The sequence below is a fragment of the Hypomesus transpacificus genome, chromosome 15 (genome assembly GCF_021917145.1).
Source record: "Hypomesus transpacificus isolate Combined female chromosome 15, fHypTra1, whole genome shotgun sequence".
Taxonomy (NCBI): Eukaryota; Metazoa; Chordata; class Actinopteri; order Osmeriformes; family Osmeridae; genus Hypomesus; species Hypomesus transpacificus.
Genome location: NC_061074.1, coordinates 3,983,564 through 4,006,024, shown reverse-complemented (window position 1 = coordinate 4,006,024; position 22,461 = coordinate 3,983,564). Strand labels below are relative to the sequence as shown.

The 22,461-nt window shown below is 40.7% G+C and overlaps 1 protein-coding gene across 1 annotated transcript; it reads right to left on the bottom strand.

The window, feature by feature from the left end:
• Nucleotides 1-4,641: 4,641 nt before the first annotated feature.
• Nucleotides 4,642-22,120, bottom strand: tbx4 (T-box transcription factor 4). Its single transcript, XM_047036167.1, has 9 exons — nt 22,099-22,120; nt 16,728-16,873; nt 16,463-16,557; nt 11,267-11,386; nt 9,291-9,438; nt 6,404-6,556; nt 6,042-6,130; nt 5,565-5,800; nt 4,642-5,358 (listed from the first exon to the last, which is right to left on the bottom strand). Exons 2-9 carry the CDS (start codon nt 16,869-16,871, stop codon nt 4,700-4,702), a joined length of 1,644 nt encoding a protein of 547 aa, XP_046892123.1. The 5' UTR covers nt 16,872-16,873; nt 22,099-22,120; the 3' UTR covers nt 4,642-4,699.
• Nucleotides 22,121-22,461: the final 341 nt, after the last annotated feature.

The window sequence follows — 22,461 nt, the reverse complement described above, 5'->3', positions numbered from 1 at the left end:
GGCCAATTCCTTTATTTTTGCTGTAGACTGAAAACATTTGGGCTTGACATCAAACGATGAATGTGAAACCAGAGATCAACGTTTCAGCTTTTATTTCCAGGTATTTACATCAGGATCTGATGCACAAATTAGAAAATATCACCTTTTTGTTCAAACCCACCCATTTGTCACGTGAGCAAAAGTATTGGAACATGTGACTGACAGGTGTGTTTTGTTGCCCAGGTGTGTCCTATTACATACATTATTCAATCAATAAATACCACTGAATGTCTACACTCAGGTTCAGATTGGGTAAGATAGGTTTTGTCTATGCAGACTGTATTCAGAGGTGAAAACAACATGAAAACCAGAGCGCTGTCTTTGGGTGAAAAACAAGCAATTGTGAGTCTTAGAGAAGATGGAAAATCAATCAGAGCCATTGCAGAAACATTGGCCATAGCCAGTACAACCATTTGGAATGTCCTGAAGAAGAAGAAAACTACTGGTGTACTAAGTAACAGACGTCGAACAGGTAGACCAAGGAAAACATCAGCAGTTGATGACAGAAACATTGTAAGAGCTGTAAAGAAAGACCCTAAAACAACTGTTAGTGAGATCAGCAACAACCTCCAGATGGCAGGAGTGAAGGTATCACTATCTACTGTTCGCAGAAGACTTCATGAACAAAAGTACAAGGGCTACACCAGAAGATGCAAACCACTCATTAGCAAGAAGAATAGGAAGGCCAGGCTGGAATTTGCCAAAAAGTACAGAGATGAACCTCAAAAATTCTGGGACAAAGTTTTATGGACTGATGAGACAAAGATTAACTTTTACCAAAGTGATGGAAAGGCTAAAGTTTGGAGAAAGAAAGGAACTGCTCATGATCCCAAACACACAAGCTCATCTGTGAAACACGGTGGAGGTAATGTCATGGCTTGGGCTTGCATGGCTTCTTCTGGGACGGGCTCATTAATCTTCATTGAGGATGTAACACATGATGGCAGCAGCAAAATGAACTCGGAAGTCTACAGAAACATTTTGTCTGCCAATTTAAGGAAAGATGCAACCAAACTGATTGGCAGAGCCTTCATCATGCAGCAAGATAACGACCCAAAACACACTGCCAAAACAACAAAGGAGTTCATCAGGGGCAAGAAATGGAAGGTATTAGACTGGCCAAGTCAATCTCCAGACTTAAACCCTATAGAGCATGCATTTTACCTGCTTAAGAGGAGACTGAAGGGAGGAACCCCACAAAACAAACAACAACTGAAAGAGGCTGCAGTGAAAGCCTGGGAAAGCATCAAAAAGGAAGAATGCAAAAGTTTGGTGACGTCAATGGGTCACAGACTTGCTGCAGTTATTGAAAGCAAAGGATTTGCAACTAAATATTAAGTCTTATTCACTTAAATATGTTTTAAGTATATCTGTTCCAATACTTTTGATCACATGACAAATGGGTGGATTCAAACAAAATGTGATATTTTCTTAGTTGTGCATCAGATCCTGATGTAAATACCTGGAAATAAAAGCTGAAACGTTGATCTCTGGTCTCACGTTCATTATTTGATGTCAAGCCCAAATGTTTTCAGTCTACAGCAAAAATAAAGGAATTCGCCTCACTGTTCCAATACTTTTGGAGGGCACTGTATGACAGGATTTTTTTGTTGTTGATTATTTCTTTAGATGCATTCCTTGTTTTGATTGATATATCAGTGTACAAATGTGTTCAAATTAGTTGGTACCACCTCCACAAAAAACGAAGAACACACTATTTCTTCTGAAATAACTTGAAAGTGACAAAAGTAATTGGCATTCACCATTGTTTATTTCATATTTAATAGAAATCAGACTTTGATTTTGTTTTAGAACATAACATTGTAAACAAGAGAGGGTACAATTTCTGTGGAATTTGTGAGGTGTGCTTGCGGCCGCTGCAGCTGGGGCATTTTATCATCACCAAACCCACTGTTAACCAATATCAAATGTCCAGATAGTTGGAGTTTTCATGGGTGTACTTACATGGTAGGCTACAACTAATATTTCTATATATTTTTTATATACTTATTTTTGAAGATTGCATAGATTTAAACGCATACACCAAAGTGAGAGTATAGAATGAAACTGGGTTCTCTTCCTGAGTGCAAGAGCTGTAGCTACTTAGATGTGGCTCACATGGTTGAAACAGTTCCATCAAAACAACGAAACTGGGCAATCCTGTGTAAAAATTGTCCTAAACTATATTATGATTTCAACTTCCCAATTTGTACCTTTCTGGTGTTAAGCATTTGTCATATTGTATTTCATTCATAAAGAAACCCCTTTGAAACAAGCTGATTCAAACAGCGTTAATGTGTAACTATCTTGGCATTGTGATTCAAACAGTAGGCTACCATATGCTAACTGGAAGTGTGTCTAGTGTTGCCAATCTACTCTAAGCGACCTTTCCCCTCTAGCGACAAATCTGGCAACCTTTTCCAACAACTTCCGTTATAAATAGACTATGTGTTAGCTAGACTAACTATAGAAGTACAGTACTGTGTTTATCTAACTGTCTGAAAACTAAATATTGAAGCTAGCTATGGTCGGATACACATTTTAGCTGCCTATCCAACTGTAACTAACCAACAGCCACTGTGTGGCTTTGGAGAGGAAAGTTTAGGCCACTTTTCGCTAGGGTCCCACAACTTTTCTTAATCGGCCAAACGGCACAGTTACTTTCCTCTATTTAAATTGTCAGAATGACAGATTACAAGATTGGAGACATGTGATACCAATTAAAGAAACTAATTGGTTCGAAAAATCACTTATCTTTCCTAAGGGGCACCAGAAAACGTGTCCAGACCATTTTAGAATATCTTTGTAAAATGAGCAATAATTTACCTATTCACATCTTCTTTTCTTTATTCTATGATATACCAAGGCATGCAAGTATACATTATGCAACAACCTTTCATGTCATCACTTTTCAGGAGGGATTAAGCATTATTTCAATGAGCTGCCAACCCATTTTATCACGTCAGTATGTCTGTGTTTGTGTACAGAATTCATTAATACCTTTCAAATGGGTGTATCGTTTTCCAATTAATGGATTACGTTTTATTGACCTTCCATACAGCAAATTACTATTGGTGTCATATATCTTTGTAAACTTAGGTCTTCCCTCAACTCCTGATCCTGCATCTCAACCCATTTCCTGGTGTAACTCAGGTGAGTGCTCAAGTATATTAAAGCCTTTGAGTTGTTTCACTAATATTGGTCAGTTTTTTATGAAACGTGCCTGTTGTTGGTTTGTCTTTCTCTTGTATCTCATCCTCCTTCCTTTCTCCAGTCTTAAAAGACAGATACACAGCGAGAGACAGAGATGCTGTCTTGGATAGTCCTGTAGAATGACAGACTTGACGTTTTATTGGGCCTCAGGATGAAGCAATCTCTAGTGATGAGGTATGTGTTGTAGGAGTACGCCACAAATCAACCATGTACAGACCTCTCAACTTGTCATCAGGCACTTTAATCATGTTTTGACTAACATTTAATATCAAATCTAAATGACTCTCTGTACTTTACTAAGTATATGCACCCAGAAACAAACAAAAAAAAGTAGAGTAAACATAACTGGAAACATCAGTGGGAGGCATGAAAATATTTATTTGTTACGTGTGCAAAAAGTTTGAAATATGAAAAAAGTTATATTAAGTTAAAAACATGAATGAAATGGATTTGTATGGGGTAAAATTAAAACAGTCACACAGACCATCACCCAGTCCATTGTACCACATTGTATATAGCTTACGCTTGTATCCAATGATGTAAATTCCACAAGATAATGTGGTATTCACTTGTCAATACTTGGAGTTTGACAGTGCTGAATGTTACTCCGTAGACTCTACTTCAGCACAGTTTTCCATGTGGCTCCTTGCCCACTTGGGCTGTTTTACATTTGCAGTCTTGTAAGGATTTTTCCGTCTCAGTCATTTGGGTCTGGGATTTGTGCAGCGCTTTCTGTTCCTTTCCTTGCTTTGGCTTAACGACGGCTCCTTAAGCTCCCATCTGCTCAGTTTGGGACCTCTCTGATGTCCCACATCACCAAGATCATCGTTTTGGACTCTGGTTAAAGGAGCCAAGTGCTAACCGCTGTTTTGTGGTTCAAAGACTTTGGCTTAATGCTAACGGTCTTTAGAAGATGGTTTCATGCTAATCAAAGTCACGATATAGTGTGGCTAGCATCATTTTATGTGAAGGGATGAAACCTGCACACTCTTGGCTATACTGTTCAGGACAGTATGGGTGGGCTTGTTGTCCACCTATAGTCTATTTGTTTTCAACAGTAAAAAATATATTTAATACTTTTAACACACTATTAAAAGTCTGCTAAGCACATCTCCTTTTGGCACTGCATAACATTTATAATTTTTTTCTGAATAATAAATCATGGCACTCTTCTGCATAAATACATGGAGGGGGGGGGGGGCCCATCCTATGGAATTATAATCAAAGCATGTAGAAAGCACTGCGATGGTTTGAAGCTGCAGTATTCTGGTAAATCTTTCACTCATGTTTGGCCACCCTGCTTTGTCTGTAGCTTAACTTCTATGGCTTCAGTGTGCAACATGGCTGTGTTAATTACATGCTTCACAGCCAGCGTGGCTCCTTGGGGACCTTGGCTGGCTGTGGGTGGGCTGAGTGGACACCACCACTGTCTTTGGGGTGTGACTCATTAGCTCTCTGTCCAGTGGGCCCCAACAGTGCTCAGTCCCATCTGATACTGATAGGAGGGGTCACGGATGGATGGACCAGTCTGTGTCGGGAAAGTCGAGAAATCCCTGTGAGGCCGGAGAGGTGACCCTGGCTTTCTGTGGTAGAGAGGTTGATGGGCCACCCTGTCCCTGGAGCCTGCAACAAGTGGAGAGGAAGATGAAGAGGAGGACGAAGAGGGTATGGCGGTGAGGCCTCGCTGGCCTGAGGCCGGGCTGTAGAGCCCTAAGTCAGACTGAGGGCGCGGAGCCATAGAGGCGGAGTGGTGTGGCACCACAGAAGTGGCGGTGGCAGTGCTGGTGAAATGGGCGGTGAAGGGCTGGTATGGGACAGCGTCTACTGTTTGCATACTGTAGCGAGGATAAGGCTGCACTGATGCCCACATATTCAGTGGTGGGGGAGTCAGGTCTTCCGCTCCGCCTGCCCCAGCACCTGTTTCCCCTTCCATGCTGCCGTACATGCAGGCCTCCCTAGTGCTTAATGTCTCACCGCAGTAAGGGTGAGATAGCAATGGTGGCTCATAGGAAGGAGGGGATCGGAAGTAGTGGTCTTCAGGGGCTGCGGGCGCTGCTGTCTCCAAGTATGGACGTTTACACCCCAGTTCCAAGTGCCTGGCATTATCTGTCAAATAAATACATGGGACGTATTTTTATCAAGATCTACACACCTCTGCCCATGCCTGCTACCCTTTGCTTCTTGTACTGTACCTGGCCTCAAGCTATGCCAGCACCCTAACTCATCAGTGAAGGCAAGCTAAACATTACACCTAAAAGCCCTTTTCTGCAACTGACAAGTTAAGATCGGTAGTTGAGTGTTCCTGAACTCACCTCTGTGTTTAAAGCAATGATAGAGCAGCCCAGGTTCTCTGCTCGGAGGGAAGGGGTTGGAGAGGTGATCCTGGTGGTCTGAGTTGGACAGGGGGACTCCACTTTCATACTGATAATGGGACAGGACTTGGGGATGCCCTGTCAGAACGCCGGCTCCCAACTTTCCTGCCAGGTGACTGTGTGAAGATATGAGCCTCTGACGTACCATGTTCTTAGAAATCACTGGGTAGTCTTTCCTAAGAAGGAAATATAAGCACACCAATTAGCTAAGCATTTCAGGAACATTAAGCTTTCTTGAAAAGGGACTTAAGCACACTTATTCCTTTCACAGTTGCTTGGCACAAAAAACAAGTATTGAAGCAATGGAGGAAGGAGAGTTGGTTCCAAAGACCAATTCACAGTGCCAAAACTATCGTTTCCGCCATCACTTCAGTATTTCATTGAGACATTACGAGTGACAGGTTCTCTGAAACATACCCCTGGAGTCTTGAGACACGCAGGTCCCCTTCATCACTGCCACGGAAACCCTTGGCAAATGGATTGTTCTCAATCTTCAACTGAGTGATCTAATCATAAATACAATTATGTTTTATGACATGTCTGACAGTACGACATGAAACAATAACAAATATGACTACTGTAACTGTGGTTCAGGGGGATTACTACTGATACTATTAAGATTTTTCGGTTAACTGTTTCCATAATATAATAAATCAAATTTACATTGTCAATGCAGAATCAAATCTTGTAAATGGTAGTCAGTGCTCCGTGTACCCAGATTGTTTCTCACGTTATTGATGTCATGAGAACCCGGTACTCACTGAAGTACAGTGTGTTACCTTATGATTCTGGTAGGATGTGACGGAGATGAAGGCAGTCTCGTGAAAGACGTGAGTACAGTAGGCCGTGTTCTTTGAACCAAACGCGTTGTTCTCATCTGCCTTGACAATGTGCAGTCTGGGCTGGTACTTGTGCATAGAGTTGAGGATGATCTGTAAGAGAAAGAAAAAAAAGTAAGACCTTCTTCAGGACATGATTTGACTAAAGCAGAAGTCAAAAATGTAAATTTCTGAAGTTTAATGTATTCTATAGGAAATAGCATGGCAACCCTGTAAAGCAGAGTTATAATTTCTATCATGATCATTTATATTGACTTGAATAGAGCCATAGTGTGAATGGATAGATTTAGTTGCTCAGGTTTTCCACACCTATTGCTTTCGCAGGTACTTGCAGCTGTTTTAATAGTTATGGTGTATAGGCATCAATTATGGGCTCTCCTTTTCAAGGGTCAGGGTGGATTATGGATGGGTCATGAGATGGATATCAATTCACAGTTAAAAAAAACTTCAACAAAAAAACACTGGTTTCTACCTGAAAATATATAGACAGCGTAAGCTCATACTGTATGAGTATAGTATATATAAATATTTCTTTGATTATTTTATGGAAAGGATATTTAAGCAGGCACATGTAATAAGAATACATTACAATACAACAATTCTTTGATAAATACACTGATCTCTTTGCTGTCTCTTTTTAATAGCGTTGAAAAAGTTGCAGGCACATTTTCATTTATCTCTTATTCCAATTCATGTTTAGCAGTAAACATGCTCTCTGAAGCACATCATTGTCACATTTGGGTTGACTGCAGTTCGATTGTTCAGTGCACCAGTCAGCACATGTGTTAACTATGATCAGTGTTTAGCTTTGTTTGGGCAGGTCAGCACACCAGCACCAGTCTGTTCAGAACAGACCTAGCTGTGTGTTCAACGAAGCGTTCATCTTCGTGGGGCAGGGTCATCTCTAGCTCAGTTCTGTCGAAGGCGATGATCATCAAGCTCTCCACCCCCCCACCCCATGCCTTCTAGACGCACTGCCTACAAGCAAGGCTAAGCCTGAAGGAGTCTGCTCCACCATGGGGCTCCTACAGAGGAGTGAAGACCAGCGAGGCACAGGGGCTAGACGTAGGACCAACCCTCCACAGCCCAATACTCACATGCTCTTGTTTTGGGGGTAGGGTAGAGAGGAGGATAAGCTATTGATAGGTCGGCTGGAGAATCTCCTGTGATCTTTTTCTGCTCTTTCTAGTTGGTGTCTGGAGGTAGTCTGGCTTACCGCTGTCTAATTGCATTGATCAAGGTAGGACCCTCAGAAAAATGTAGAATCCAAGCAAGCACCCTTTTAATAACCTTGCAAGTAACGTTTTGTATTCACCAGTACAGTACATTGAAGTCCTTTACACTGGTTATATTGGTAATCAGCAGGGACTTAAATCTCAACCATTTGCAGTTTGAACATGACAATTAGTTTCAATAATGTTCCACAAAAGTGGAAAATGATATAGGTCACTTAGATAACACACATTTAGTCATTGATTCCTAAATGGACAATATATTTAATATTGTTTGAGAAGGGTGGGGGGGACATGTAAGTATCCTAACACAAAAAAAGTAGAATCTGTATTTAAAATCACTATCAAGGGTCATGACCAACAGTAGCAGAGGAGCCCAGATCAGTGGGGGTTTTGCTTATTCTGCTGATGTTGAGCATCTCTGGGGGAGAGGTTGGAGGTTACGGCAGTTTTGGGTTAGACTGTCAAAATCTAATGCAACGGTGACAGTCATACGGACGTTGAGTCTGATGATTTTCTCCATATTAATTGAATTCATCTAATCGTTGTCTAACGGCATCAACGGATATTCTTGTCTACCGACAGGCTGTTTTAATTTCAGCTCTGAGATTTTAATAGGAGTGATTTCTCACTCTGCTCAAGTGTGAGTGAGCCTAGGGAAGGTTCCATTGGAACACAGTGAAATGGTGGTTCCCTTGTGTCCCTGTTGGTATGGGCGTCAGCCGTACATAGCCAGGCCTCCCTCTCTCTCAGTTTTCGTTACTCGCCCTTATCACTGGCCAGGCGCTCGACTCAACCTGACAGCAGGCCCCGGCGTTGACCCGAGAGGTTATGAACCTAATGAGCTCCTCTGCTGACAGGATGGTTTTGGACAAGCTATCCCAGAGTCCCTCTGGGCTGCACTGCCACGGTCACACTTTTCACCTCCCTCAGCGCCAAGACGCTCGATTCCTTTCTCTGTTTCTTGTGTCAGACTGCCTCCCTTTCTTTCTTGAGCCCGCTACCTCTTTCACACTTCTTTCCTATGTGTATCTCCCTCCCTTCTTCTGTCTTGTCTGCATCTTTTCCCCTCCCCTCAATTCTGAAACCTTTGACCTTTTTTAGGTTTCCGTCAACCTACTAGCCAGTTGTCATTGAAACTCACTACCTTCCCAGATTGGTGATTGTTTCCTTCTTTTGAACCGGCAGTAAAAATTTTAATTGAACAAGATCAAATTGACATCCTTCTGAGCCCTCAATCTGTTTGTCGCTCTGCTGATGACACTGATTCGACCGGTTATGGACTTTGTTGATGGGCAATGGACTGGAAGGACGTAGTATGTGCCAACTGAAAACTGGACTATGGTGCTCTGATTGGTCAACCGAAGGTGTCCGGACTGGGGCTCAGAAGAAAGTGGACTTTCTTCTGAGACCCCAACTAAAATGGCAACCCTGTCACTGACCCCAACTAAAATGGCAACCCTGTCACTGGGTTGCCATTTTAAATATAAACAGAATCATTCATTCATTGCATACATACTGATTTAAACGCATCTGACAGTACTCTAGTCAAAAGTGTTAGGAATATACTTTAGGTAGACAATAAGGTGACTCACATGGCCAAAGGGGTCCAGGTGATTGTTGGTAAGCTTTAGCTTCTGGAATGACACCAGCTGTCTCATCCAGTGAGCTCCTGTAGCAGGGGAGTCTGGGTGAACGTATAGTCTACCTGGCATTGCAGGCTCTGCCTTACCAGCTACCATCCTGTGGAAGTAAAAACATTGGGAGTAGGAAGGGGAGAGAGAGGGTGATGGATTAGTAATTTCATATCATCTGCATCTGGGAAGTTCATGGCAAACTGCAAGAGTAAAAGATGCCTCAGTCTTTCCACCCTGATTCAGAAACCACCCTGTCAACCCCTGCCACTAGACGACAGCTCTCACGCAACTGTTTTCTGGCTCAGTGATGGGCTGGATGGTGTCCTTTTCATGCCAAACACAAATATAGTAATGATGCAAAATACTAGTGGTTTCAATGCCCACACCATGGGAACCTTTCTTTTTTTCTGTTAATTTTTTTGACTAGAGGGGCTTGCTTTAACCTAACATCACTGCTAATTATGCTCTTCCAAGGTGTCGCTGAGTAACTCCAGAACCCACACTGGCAAATACTGAAATTCCAGGCCATCCCACAAGATCTGGAAGAAATGCCTGTAAAAATGTCAGGGTTCTGAAGAAAGCTTGCATCTTTACAGCGGTTCTCTTGGCATAACCTTTGTTTTCGGTCCACCCTTGGATACAGTTGTTTTGGCAGTCGCGCATTGCCAGCCTTGATGTTGCTTTAGGGGGCGGAGTCAATGGCGATGGTATCGCCCCCAGGCGTAGGGTCAATCAGAGGACAGTGGGTACAGCCCAGCTGTTTTTAGCCCGCTGGTTTTGACAGGCGGCTTGCCAGTGCCCTGCGGTAATAAACTGTGTGCTAATGACAATCCACAGCCACCGTGAGCATAGTGACAGCAGCCTGTTCTGCTGTAACACTGAAGTATTTGAAATCAACAAAGGACCACGAATGCTATTAAACATGGCCTTTTCAATCTCAGAGACACATTCAAAGACTTATCACTTCAGAAGAAGTTTGACATCTGACAGCTGGTTAGCTGTGAAGCATGTAATGCAAAATGGTGGCATTTTTTGTTGGATTAAAAAATTCATTCTCCATGAGCAGACAAGGATTATCCTTGTCCTTTTTAGAATACTGATTATGAAAATTACAGAAACCAGTTGTTTCCCCCCATTATTCCACCACATCAGCTAAATCTGTCCCATAGCTGGAGGCTTCAAGTGGGAAGACTCACGCTCCATCTCTCCATCCCAAACAGATGAAGCGGATTGGAGAAAAGCAGCACTTACTGTTCTCTTTGGTACACAGCACATGCCGGAAGTAATACACCAACAGCATGTCTGAAAGTAAGGGTGAGCAGCTGTATTCGAATCCAATACCTTGTATAGTGGTTGTAGGAATTCTGAAGATACCAGCATCCAGGCAGTGTGTACAGTTGGAGTTTGTGGAAGGTATTATCTTAAGCATTTGAAACTCTCTCGGTATGATCATGTATCCCTCTTTTTTGCACTCCAATGATATACTCAGTAATGATTTTGCTTTGGTGAAGAGAAAACAGGTAGGGTAAAGGGGAATCAGAGATCCATATATATATTTTTTTTGGCTCATCCTGTCATTTATGTCTAGACCCTCCATCTCTTTCATTGTGTTTAAACTGCCTTGCCTTATGCAGACTTGTGTCCAAAGCAATAAAGCATCAAATTAACCTACTGTGACAATGCAAATAAACCGTTACAGTAATAGATAAGCATATGGATGTGACTGTCGATTGACGTAACTCTACAGTCGCACGATGGATTAAAACCATTTTTTCCATGCTGTCAAACTACAAGTTTGTGAATCCAAGAGCTCTGGGCTTCACAGTAAGACACCAAGCTTGTCATACATGCCAGTGATGATGATTCACATGCAGAACTCTGGGAATGCACGTGAACGAAAGATGCCTGGAAGAACTACTTGGCTAATGACTCACCATTTGTTGTCACAGAACTTGTAGCGATGGTCATCGGCTGGTACAATATCTGTCAGGAGGATGTACTTGGTCTTTGGGTTCATCCCCGTTACCTTGACCTTGTAGCTTGGGAACATCCTCCTGTAAGGAGCAAAATACAGAACGGATCGGAATTTGTTTTTTTTTTCCTCACTAATTTCACCCTTTAACTGGATCTCCTGAGTTATACTTTAGCCCGGAGAGATGAAATTGGTAGTTTACCTGCTTTTAGCCTTTTCTTAATGTCTGTATGTGTGTCAGTGACACATATTTGAATGTAAATTTTCAGTAAGTGTCAAGAAACGATGACAGTGATGCCACTTCATCTCTACTGCTATGTAACAGCTTGTTAGGACTAGGATGAGGTTTGATGGGTAATAAGGACCTATTAAAAGCATTAGGTAAAGCCTTACCCTTGTTTCTTCTACATTAAAGCTGTTCAAGAACAAAAGCGACAAGGAGCTTGGATAATTGTGTTAGGCACCTACCAGTAGAATTACCAACATTACTTCCAGCCTGAATATTAATTCACACAAAGGTGGCTATTTCTGGGCTCAGCATCCCGGATGAGAGTAGAACAGTTGCACTTTCTGAGGGCTTTAACCAGCCCTTATTATAATTGTGAAAGTGAAGACATTAGCCCACTGACAGTAGCTAAACAAGGTCTTCAAAAGACCTTCAAAAGGGATCAACCAATATTAGTGTAGATTCGTTTTAAATTGTTGGAAATAATTTTCCCCATTAAAGTTTCTCAATTTCTCCATTCCTCTGCATAATGATAGAGATTTTCCAATGCAACTGTGGTACCATACTGCATCTTTCATCCTCTAGAGTACTGCAGAACTGGAAGAGAGTATGCTAATATGGCTGAATAGGCCATAAAACACATAAATAGCGCCAGCTTCCGTGACCTTTTCCCTGAAAACTGCTCTTTTTCATCTCCATCTGCGTCAAAGCAAAAGTTGCAAAGGGAGTCAGCGCCCCTTAAAAAGCTTAAGTGCTTTTTAATGGAAGCTCGAGTCCGACAACAGTTTGGACAGCTGACTCGTCACTGCCCCCAGCGACTGCGGTCAAAGGGCCTTATCTGTTGCTGCTACCCCCAGCAACAGGTTGAAATAGTGGGACACACTTGTGAAAGCCTGACATATTCTCTGAATGGATTACTTTGGGGGCAGTACTCCTTAGCCCAAGCGAATGGCTCTTTGCTGTAAACGCATAACTTCAAAGGCCCATAGCACCTGACACTGGAACCCGAAAGCATGGCCTTGGGTCACATTACTGTAAATACTCCCACAGTAAGAGAGCAGGGATTGTAGGCAGGTAATCTCTACTCTCTCTCAGGCTCTGAATTAGTGGGGATCGGGGAGATCAGTCCTGGGCTGAAACAGTTTAATCATAGGGGAACATCCGAAACAGACACCCTCACATCCCTAAGTCATGGAATGTCATATACATCTTTGGTCAACAGAGATCTCGATATGAAAACCTTCCAATACTATTGACAGTTATTTTTTTACCAAAAAATACTGAAAGCTATAAGCAAGTGTGTTATCTTACTCTGAAAATATATTCAGGTCCCCATATTCCCCCTAATAATAGTTCACTGAAAAACTGAGTGAGAAAGTGTTCAACTTGCTCCTGAATTACAAGCATCCAGTTCTTGAATCAGGTTATGGAATTTGTGCGTAAAATCATTCACCTAAATACTGATTATATTTTGCTGACAATTGTGTATGACCTGATGAGGTATTACTGCACTGTTAGAATTATTGATTTATTTAAGTAGTGATTTATTTCCAGTTTCTCACTATAGTTTAGTTCTACCAGTCAGTGTTTTATTCAACCCATCAGTTTACCCAAGTGTGTCATGAAAGGGGAGCAGATAAAGATGGGAAATGCCACGCTGAACCTAATTCATGGCGGTACAGTGGAATGCTATTCTTTTCCCGTGGGCCACCACTGACAGAGCTCCAACAAGGGGGCCCACACTGGATCACATGGCATATCTAATGACTAATGCCTGGATATATCAGTTGTAATGGGGAGTGCCTGGATAGCCCAGCCATCTCAGTCCTGAGTTTCCCTGGTGACAGACAATGTTATTTCCATGGCAAAGCATCCAGGTGTGATGGGGAAATGATAAATGTCCAGGCTTTACAGTTCCTTTTTCTTTAAGTGAAGACCACTCTACAAGCACGCCTTTGTTTATAAATAATAAAAAGTTTATAAAATTAATGAAGAACAAGTTGATTATCCAGAGCTGCTTTTTACAGCACATGTGCTGTGGTGTGCTAGTGAGAACGCCTGAGAATGTTTGTGTGTCAAGCGGAGAGGATGAGAAATGGACGTAGAAAGTGTGTATGATATCAGTGTCAGGGTGTGTGTGTGTGTTTGTGTGGCCTGCCAGCTGTTTCTCTCAGCCATTCACTTGTATGCCTGGGCCCTCCAGTTAACCATCCCCTCTCTGGGAACCTACGGTGCCGGGGAGGAGATCAAAAGGAGCAGCGGAGGGATGATGGAGCGCCCAGCCCCAGCTAGACGCTGTCGATCGCGGGCGCCGGGCTCCTCTTATCACCCTGCCGTCGCTCCCCCTGACGGACTGTGTACAGAGAGAGAGAGAGCGAGGAGAGGGAGCACCAGGCGCTTTGAAGAGGGAGGATTAAGGCCGGGACTGTGACACTCACAATAACAAGCCGTCCATGTTCAAGTTAAGGTGCTGGCTGTGAGTTCACGGCACGGCTAGAGGCTGAAGGGTTGAGCTGGAAGAGTATTTCCACCCAGCACAGACAAAGGGGGTAGGCCGATGCCCAATCTTGGGGATAGCTACCCCTGGAGCTACTCCAACCAGGAAGTTGGACAGTTCAGCTAAAAACAAACTGACCTTTTTCTTACCCCTTGCTTATGAACTTGTGCACCTGTTGGATATCTACCTTAGTGTAGATAAAGTAAAGAAGTAACCCTTTCATTCCATGGTCAACATTGGGCTTAAAAGCCTCTTAAGGGACGAGGGTCCCCATATAATGTACAAACATCACTTCCTGGCTGCTAAATATGCATCCCCTAGAGTTGCAGACCTCTTTCTAAGCTGTACTCTTAAGGGAGTAGACCTCACACTGTTGGATTCCAGATATCGTCAGTGTCCATCCCCTGACATCGCTATCTTTGAAATAGCGCTGATCTTTTACTCTGCCCTCTCCCTGTGGATTAGATATCTACTTGTTTCCCATCTTTTATCCTAAGGATAGAAACCACTCACTGGCCACCCGTTAAGAGATTGCCATTCTCTCATTTTCATTCTTCCTACATTTATTTGTCATTAAAACCTAGTATAAAGTTGCATACTAATATTACATCTTGGCATATTGTGTGAATATTGTGTAATATTTTATAGCTCGGAATTTACAAATGTGCAGGTCCATCCTGGTTTTTATATTATTTACTTTTTATCATGTTTTTAATACTAAAATAAAAAAAAACATGATCTGCTCTTTTTAATTTCAAATAACTGAAACTCAAGAAACTTTGTACTTGACATATGCTCCATACACTAGCTCCAATTAGAGTTAGGGTTATCCTCTTTTTTTTACTGTGCACAATGAGCATGGTCTACTACAAAAATTACTATTTTGGTCAACAAATTTTAATGGCCAGTATGCCAAAAGTGTGTTATGTTTAGCATGAAGCTAAATTTATCGCCTCCAAGCTTCATTCCTTAAAAATGTCGCTGCCATTAGCTTGGCATCCCCATTGCTTTAGCACACCCAGCTATACAAAGCTTTCTCTGTTAAAACTTTTTGAGCAAGGTGGCTAGCTACAACTTTTGTACCAGAGTAACATTTAATATTTTGGATACAGATGGAAAAGGTAAAAACATTCAGATAAACCTTCAAACCCTTTGATAAACTGTGTGTATTAAACGGTCATTTCACACAAATGATTTCCACCATTTTAGTTAAGGATTTGACATATTAACGTTATGAATTTAATAACATACTGTTCACGACTTGGATCTTGTCGTTGTGTAGATTTTGGTATTGGGTAACATACTTAATCTACATGAGTTATAAAAATGTGGTCTTCCATTTAATTTAAAACATTACATGTCCAGATTCTAAAAGACGTTTGCAGATTAACACTATAACTGATGATTTGTTAGAAACTTACAATTGACCAATGTTTATTTATGTATCATCGATAACATACCTAATCTGATTTGTTTAACAAATATTATACATATTAGCTGCCACTTTTTAGAGTTGACCAACACTAACTGCACTTTTAACATGTGGTAAGTGCCTACCAAGCATTATTCATTACTTTAATTTCTGTTGCTCTCAAGAGATTTTTTTTTCGATGTTGTAACTTTGAATGATAGACACATAGCTTCTCCATGACTAAGCAACATAAACATACTCTTTTGCTGTAGACCTGACTGAAAGTAAGCCTATTCAGGTTTTCCAGCACAGCTGTGTAGTTAAGCGCTGCCTAGGCCTTCAAAGGCTTTAAGGATTCTAAGCGCACTTTATCAGCTGGACAAGGGAAAGCCCATCTTTCACAGTGATGCGGCATTAAAGAAAAATGTGGCGACCTTTTCCATTTTGGACTACAAAAAAAAAAGCCCCATGAGAAATGAGAGGTGGAGGTCGGTAGAGAGTGTCGACTCATCTTCTGGTCAATGTCTTAAGGTTACAATCTAATCCATGGGGCACATTAAATTTAACATACAGACCAGACAGTCGTTTGGGTCTTAAATTACATATTCACTGGTATATGAATTTTGCCCCTACACTACTTCGGGGACAGGGCCATAATAGCTGTTACACAGTGTGTTGTGATTGGAACTTACCAGTTGGTCATGGCAAATGCAAAAATTCAGGTGGCACAAATAATTAAGCTTTCCATAAACTGGCAGTGGTACAAAACCTTCAAACACCGTTGGTAAACAATATTGAACACATTTTGAATGTAAAAATATTTTTCTAAATACATTAGGCTGCAAATCAAATGAGGACACATTCATCCTTTAAGTTGGATAACTATTCTATAGGCTTTGCATGAACAGGTTGCTGCATGAATGTCTAAACAGAAATACACACATAAAGACAATCCCATCTACAAGTACATTGTGTAATGTACCCCATGCATTCACTGTGGTGTATGTTTACTGCTTGGACTCACCTGCCTGCTTTAGTTATGATCATTTCTGTACCAGCCTCATGAAACTTCTTCCATAACTCCCTTTCATGTAGAAGTACCTTGATACTCTCAATATTCTACAGGAATGTTCAAACAGAAAAGAAAACTGTTAGCAAATTCCTGCACTATACATAATTGTTTAAGCTGAGACAATACATCTAAACAATAAAAAAATATACTTAGGTCAAAAACCAGTTTGTGGACATTTACATTTAATCTACAACTAGCATTCTGCTTTGACTTTTACCTGGTTAGGTTCATTTCCCTGAGGAATGCTGGGAGTTGTAGGCAGGGCCAGATGTGAAGAGTTGTGGACAAGTTCTGGGGGCCCTTCAGTCTGGGCCCCAGTCACACTGTCATCCGTCACAGCTGAGGCCTTCTCCTGGAGCATCTCTACATAGGAGCAAAGAACAGAATATTTTCAATAATTACCCACTCCCTCGTATGAATCAATACATTACTTATGATTCAAACTGTTACGCACAAGCTGACAGTTGTAATAGTACTGCACACATTTTTACTTCAATAACAAGTAAAATATTTTGTTTTGGCTTATCTAATTGCAATCATTTAGTGTAAGGCTGTAATTAATCATTGTTTTTAGCAATATTATTACAATTATTGGACATCTGTGATGTCTGCCAAGTAATAAACCTTCCATTACATGTTTGGCCTTTATCAAACTTAGTAAACAGATCACACATACACAAGTATGAAACCTATATTTTTTTCCACAAAAATACATTAAACATCAATAAATGTCAGCAAATTTGAAGTTTGATGGATGCTAAGTGTGGACATTTTTGGTCTACTGAAAACAAGTGCACTTGTTTTGGTTGATCTGGGCCCCAAGCTAGTTATTGTTCATAAACACTTCAGAAGTTAGTGACTTTAGAATTACATCGGTAAGCAAAGTTATTTCAAAGTAATTGCTGATTTCAACAGAAATGTACTCGTTTTGTGTTATTAAAAGTCAGTTTATGTTTGGCAATTGGTTTTAAAAAGTTATAAGCCCTATAGTTCATTCAAGATTCTCTGCTTATTTTCATTGCCTTTAGATGGTGAAACAGTATTTCCATTTCCTTGTTGAGCACTGGATTGATTATAATTACCAATTTGCAAGGTAGTCTTGAGAAACGTGAGGCATCACCTCATTTCTCAACCAAGACTGCTGAGACCCCTTCCACAGGGTCAAGATCCATTTGTTCTTAAGAATTGTTTGATTAAATATTTACACTCCTAGCATTGCAGTGGCTCAGTTTTATGTAACAGGGCTAAACACTGTTCATTCCATTAGCCGAGGTCATCCAGCTGAGTTTCCCTCTCTCACGGCTCTCAGGGCCCTGAAACAAACATCACAAAAGAGCCAGAAGAAACTGAGTGGGAGCTCTACTCCACTCAGTTTGCTGCTGGTTCCTGTGAAACAGTTTCCTGGTTTTCCCAGCTCACGCAGAACGACTTGTTCATTCCTGCAGTTTGCACCCGACACTTAATCTCAGGCGTGTAAACAATGTGAGTGCACACTCTTGAGGATAAAAGGCAAGAAGCGGCTCCTAGTGTAAACCTGCGTAGACATTTGCAAAACCTAATAAAGATAAGGTCTGACAGGCACGGCTAGGCCTTCCGCAAATTGGGCACTGGGTTGTTTTACAGTGTGAATCGGGGCCTTTCACTTACCCTGTTTAACTAAGCACGGTGAGCGGGCGCTCTGTTTATATCTGTGTCAATCTGTGACATATAATCCGCTAAACTTTTCATGGCATATACTCCTCTGTTTAGTCAGTTAGCTTTTTCTCACTTCCCGCCGTAGTCAATCTGATATGCTGATGGCTATCCATAAAGTAATTTATTTCAGTCAAATCTGTGATTATGGATTGTCATTATAAATTTGGGTGAAGTGTTTTTTTGGTCTTGTATTTTGAAGAAGATTATACCTTTTATTACAAATGATCTAGCATTGTGTCTTCATTGGCATCAGCATGTAGCATAACACTTGTGTGTACCCCTACAGCACGTGGTTTGACAATAGGTTTATTAGTTATACGGTGTGTGCATGCAAGTGCGCTTTTGTATGTGCCTGTCTACACTGGCACATGTTCATATGACTGTATATGCGCGTTTTAGTTCCGCTTTAAATGTATAGATATGATGCATGTTATTGAGACAGCTGCCATAAATTTCAGTGTGACCTGCCATTTTGTCGTCAAGTTTTGTTGTCAAGTCTGAATCCTATCGTGTATGGTACAGAGAGAATAAGGCCCAAACCTCAGCCCGAACCTCAGCAAGTCCAAGCAGCAGCATTTTCATCACCCCTGTACACAGGACCTGTCTTGTTACTTGCAACTATATCTTATAGCTTGTCATAAAAATGTGGTATTCTGGTACGTTTCATTGCGAAACCCATGAAGAATTCAATCTGTTTGTCGCCAATCACTCTTAACACAATAGTCAATTCTAAACTTAGGGTAGATCAAGCACCAATAATCAACCCTAGCTTTGTCTCAAAGATGTGTCCCTTCACAGGCAAGTTATTGCCAACAAAACCAATGGGATTTGACTCACTGGAAAAACCTCAAACTGGCATGGATTACAGGTACCCCATACATGAGTTATAAAAATGTGGTCTTCCATTTAATTTAAAACATTACATGTCCAGATTCTAAAAGACGTTTGTAGATTAACACTATAACTGATGATTTGTTAGAAACTTACAATTGACCAATGTTTATTTATGTATCATCGATTTTAGACTTTTAATCAAGTGTTAGGGTTACGCATATCATGTTGGATTAACATGTAGGTAACCATTACAGAACAAAATATTTAATTGATTTAGAATATTGAATCATCGTAGGTTATTAAATTACACGTGTTATTATATATTTTGTTTTGTTTATTATTAGTTGTAGCAAAACTGTATCTGAGACTAATAGGGATTTAAAGTTGTATAAAAAAAATATAGACCGATATTGCAATTTTTTTATTATCTTATGTTCACGATTATATTTATTGGATCATATCATCTACTGAATTGTTTTCTTGTTCAAGCAATTGATGGTATTTGATAGACTTCACTCAGATTAAAATAACAAATGTATCATCTCCTTTTGAACTGTTAATGCAGAAAATTAGGTTACTACCTACATTTGCAAGATAATTTAATGCTATTTGGCCATTGTATTTTCTATTTGTGTATGTGTTTACATTCTGAAAACATTAAATTACATGTAAATGCTCCATAGCTAGTACATGCCATGTTCTTCATTCAGTATTCTCTTATCTTTGACCATTGGATGCACTTCTTTCAATGGTGTATCATAAACTGTTGCACATCACTTTAACAAAGTAGAATTTCATAACCTTCCATCCTTGTCCTTACATTTACATGACCTAATCACTTTCTCCACTCACTAATTCAATAGGCAGATAATGCGTGAGAAAAAAAGACCTGATCTAATCTCATTATTACTCAGCCAAACGACTGCTACTTTGTGCTGGCTACACAAGCATGCTGATACTGAAGATAAGCAGCTGTAGTATACTTTACCTCATGAAATATTACGAGCTGAAATCCATCTCTTTCCAAAAGAAAATGTTCTGCACAAACGAAACTTCGAGGAGTTATGCTCCTTTGGGATGTAGCCTACAATTGTTGCAGGTCCTCTGGCATCGCATGTTAATTGACCTGCTTATCTTTTCGATATAACGGTAAGTATAAACTCCTGGTCACGCGTGAACGCTCGTGTTAACCGTTCCGTTATATGCATCTACGCTCGTGTACCCTCTGCGCGTGTGCAGTGCGATTTAAGCTTAGGGGGAATTTACTAGGCTACGTGATGTTTTCTCAGAAGCACACAAAACATTTTTTTTTTATTGCTCGACCCCTTGCTTTGGTAAAACATTCGTTGGATCGAATTATTTGGCTCATTCATTAACCCACTCCCTCCCTCTCGCCGTTGCAGCCCTGATGTTGCTGAAAGTGCCATGCACCACTTGTGAGGACTCTACTCCACCAAAGAGGTCTATTGGAGTAATAATTACTGTTGAAGATATCAATATAACCCCTCTTGTTTCGCAACACTTGCCAAGCTCTTCCTAGATTTTCAACAATGAAAATCCAATTATTCTGTTAAAAAGCCAAGAACGTCCAAATCGTTTAGCCTTAAGTATTTTCATGTCACTGATGACATTTTCTTTCCTTTTGTTGAAGTCAATAGGTTCCATTTCAGCTAACGATAACCTACCGTTTTGTAGGGAAATCCATCAATTTAGCTCATACAACCACGAAGACGTGCCAATTGTGGTGGCACATTCAACAATTTGAGAAGAGTAGATGCGGCCCTACCTGTAAGGTGAGCCGTGGTCAAATCAAGTTTATCGTGTCAATTAGTCCATTTTAAAGAACGCAGATGAGATTAGACGTTAGTGAAGACTATTGTTAAGTGGTCTATTCTGTGAAGCTCTAGCCTAGGTCGAAGGTCCATTACCTAGAGCGTTCTTCGGCCATAGTTGTTTTCGTCTAAAGCGACGCAGTCATGGCTGTATGACGCAAAAACTTTCTTACATTTTCTGGTGAAATATGGTTGTGGTTTTAGAGTAAATGGGTTGAAGCTAAGGCTGAAAGACTATAAATCACGTTAGAAGCTGGTGAGTCGGTGGGAGTTTGACTTATATTTGTTGGTGACATGACCAAATGAACGAGAACAGGCCAAATATCCTCCCAGTGACCGTTTGTCATTTTTCTTAAGATGTTTGCATACTATTTGTCACCCAGTATTGCTGACTTTACAATCATCCCACAGAAGTGTCTTCAATAAAGTTTTGATGCCCTATCATTTTTGTTGCAGGTTTGTTTTCCTTTTTTATTTATTTTTGTAATGGCAAATATATCCATACTGTTTGGTGTCTGTTTGTTGAAAACGTAGGCTAAATGGCATTTCATACAGGCCTGGTTATCTCTGCATTGGATTTCAACCGTGCTGTTGAGAGTTTTGATGAGTCGAATAGGCTACTCATTGATCTGACATTTGGTTTGAAATAGAATACAATTTTACATGCGAGAAACAATAATATGAAAATATAAATGTTAGGACTGTTAGTTGCGTGTAGTCACTCATACTCAATAAGAATTATACGGATTTTTGTATTTGGCGTGTCTTATTCTAACGGTTAGTGGAATGAAATGCGTTATTTCTGTTGTTTGATCTTGCGATGTCAAATCTCTTGTTGAAGTAGCCTAAAGCAGAAATGGTAGCCCACAAGTCGTGTGGCGCGAAAAGGCCAAAGCCTTCACATGAAGGCCTGCTGATCACGCGTCACAGCATCAATACTAGGCTATTACAAAATAATTCAACGTTTATTAGCCAACACATTTACTGCATTGGCTTATTTTATTCAAATTGGGCCGTATATTGGCTGAAATGTTAAGCAACTTGAATTAGCCTAGCATGTTGAAGTCTATAATAAAACTTAAGTTCAGCTACATGCCCGTTGATCATGTTAAAATAACAAACAGGAGTTAAAGCCTAGGTGTACATTTAGTTATTATGGAAATCACATACGAAAATATGGCTCACAATGTGGCATAATCTCCACAGATATATATATCAAGTTTTTACCTCGACGTGATTGCAGGGCCCGTCTGGCAAACTTGACCTCTGTAGCCTATAGTCCGTTAATGTCCTATTCTTGGGGGAATCTCAAGCCGTCTTACAAACCCCAGCCGTGGTATATAGGTTGCTGCTATAAAATGGTTGATTTTTTTTATAGGGGCTGATTTGAGCTGCCTCTCTGAAAGGGAATTTAAACTTCATTCACTCCCACCGTCACGTGGTGTTAAAATTAGGAACAGCAGTAGACTGAAGGCTGGTTGTGGTAGACATGGAGCTGTTTATGTTACCGGGAATGGTGTTGAACATATAGTTCAAACATTTAATATCACGTTTACTCATCCATAGTTTGTAACGAGTCAAATCTTTTCG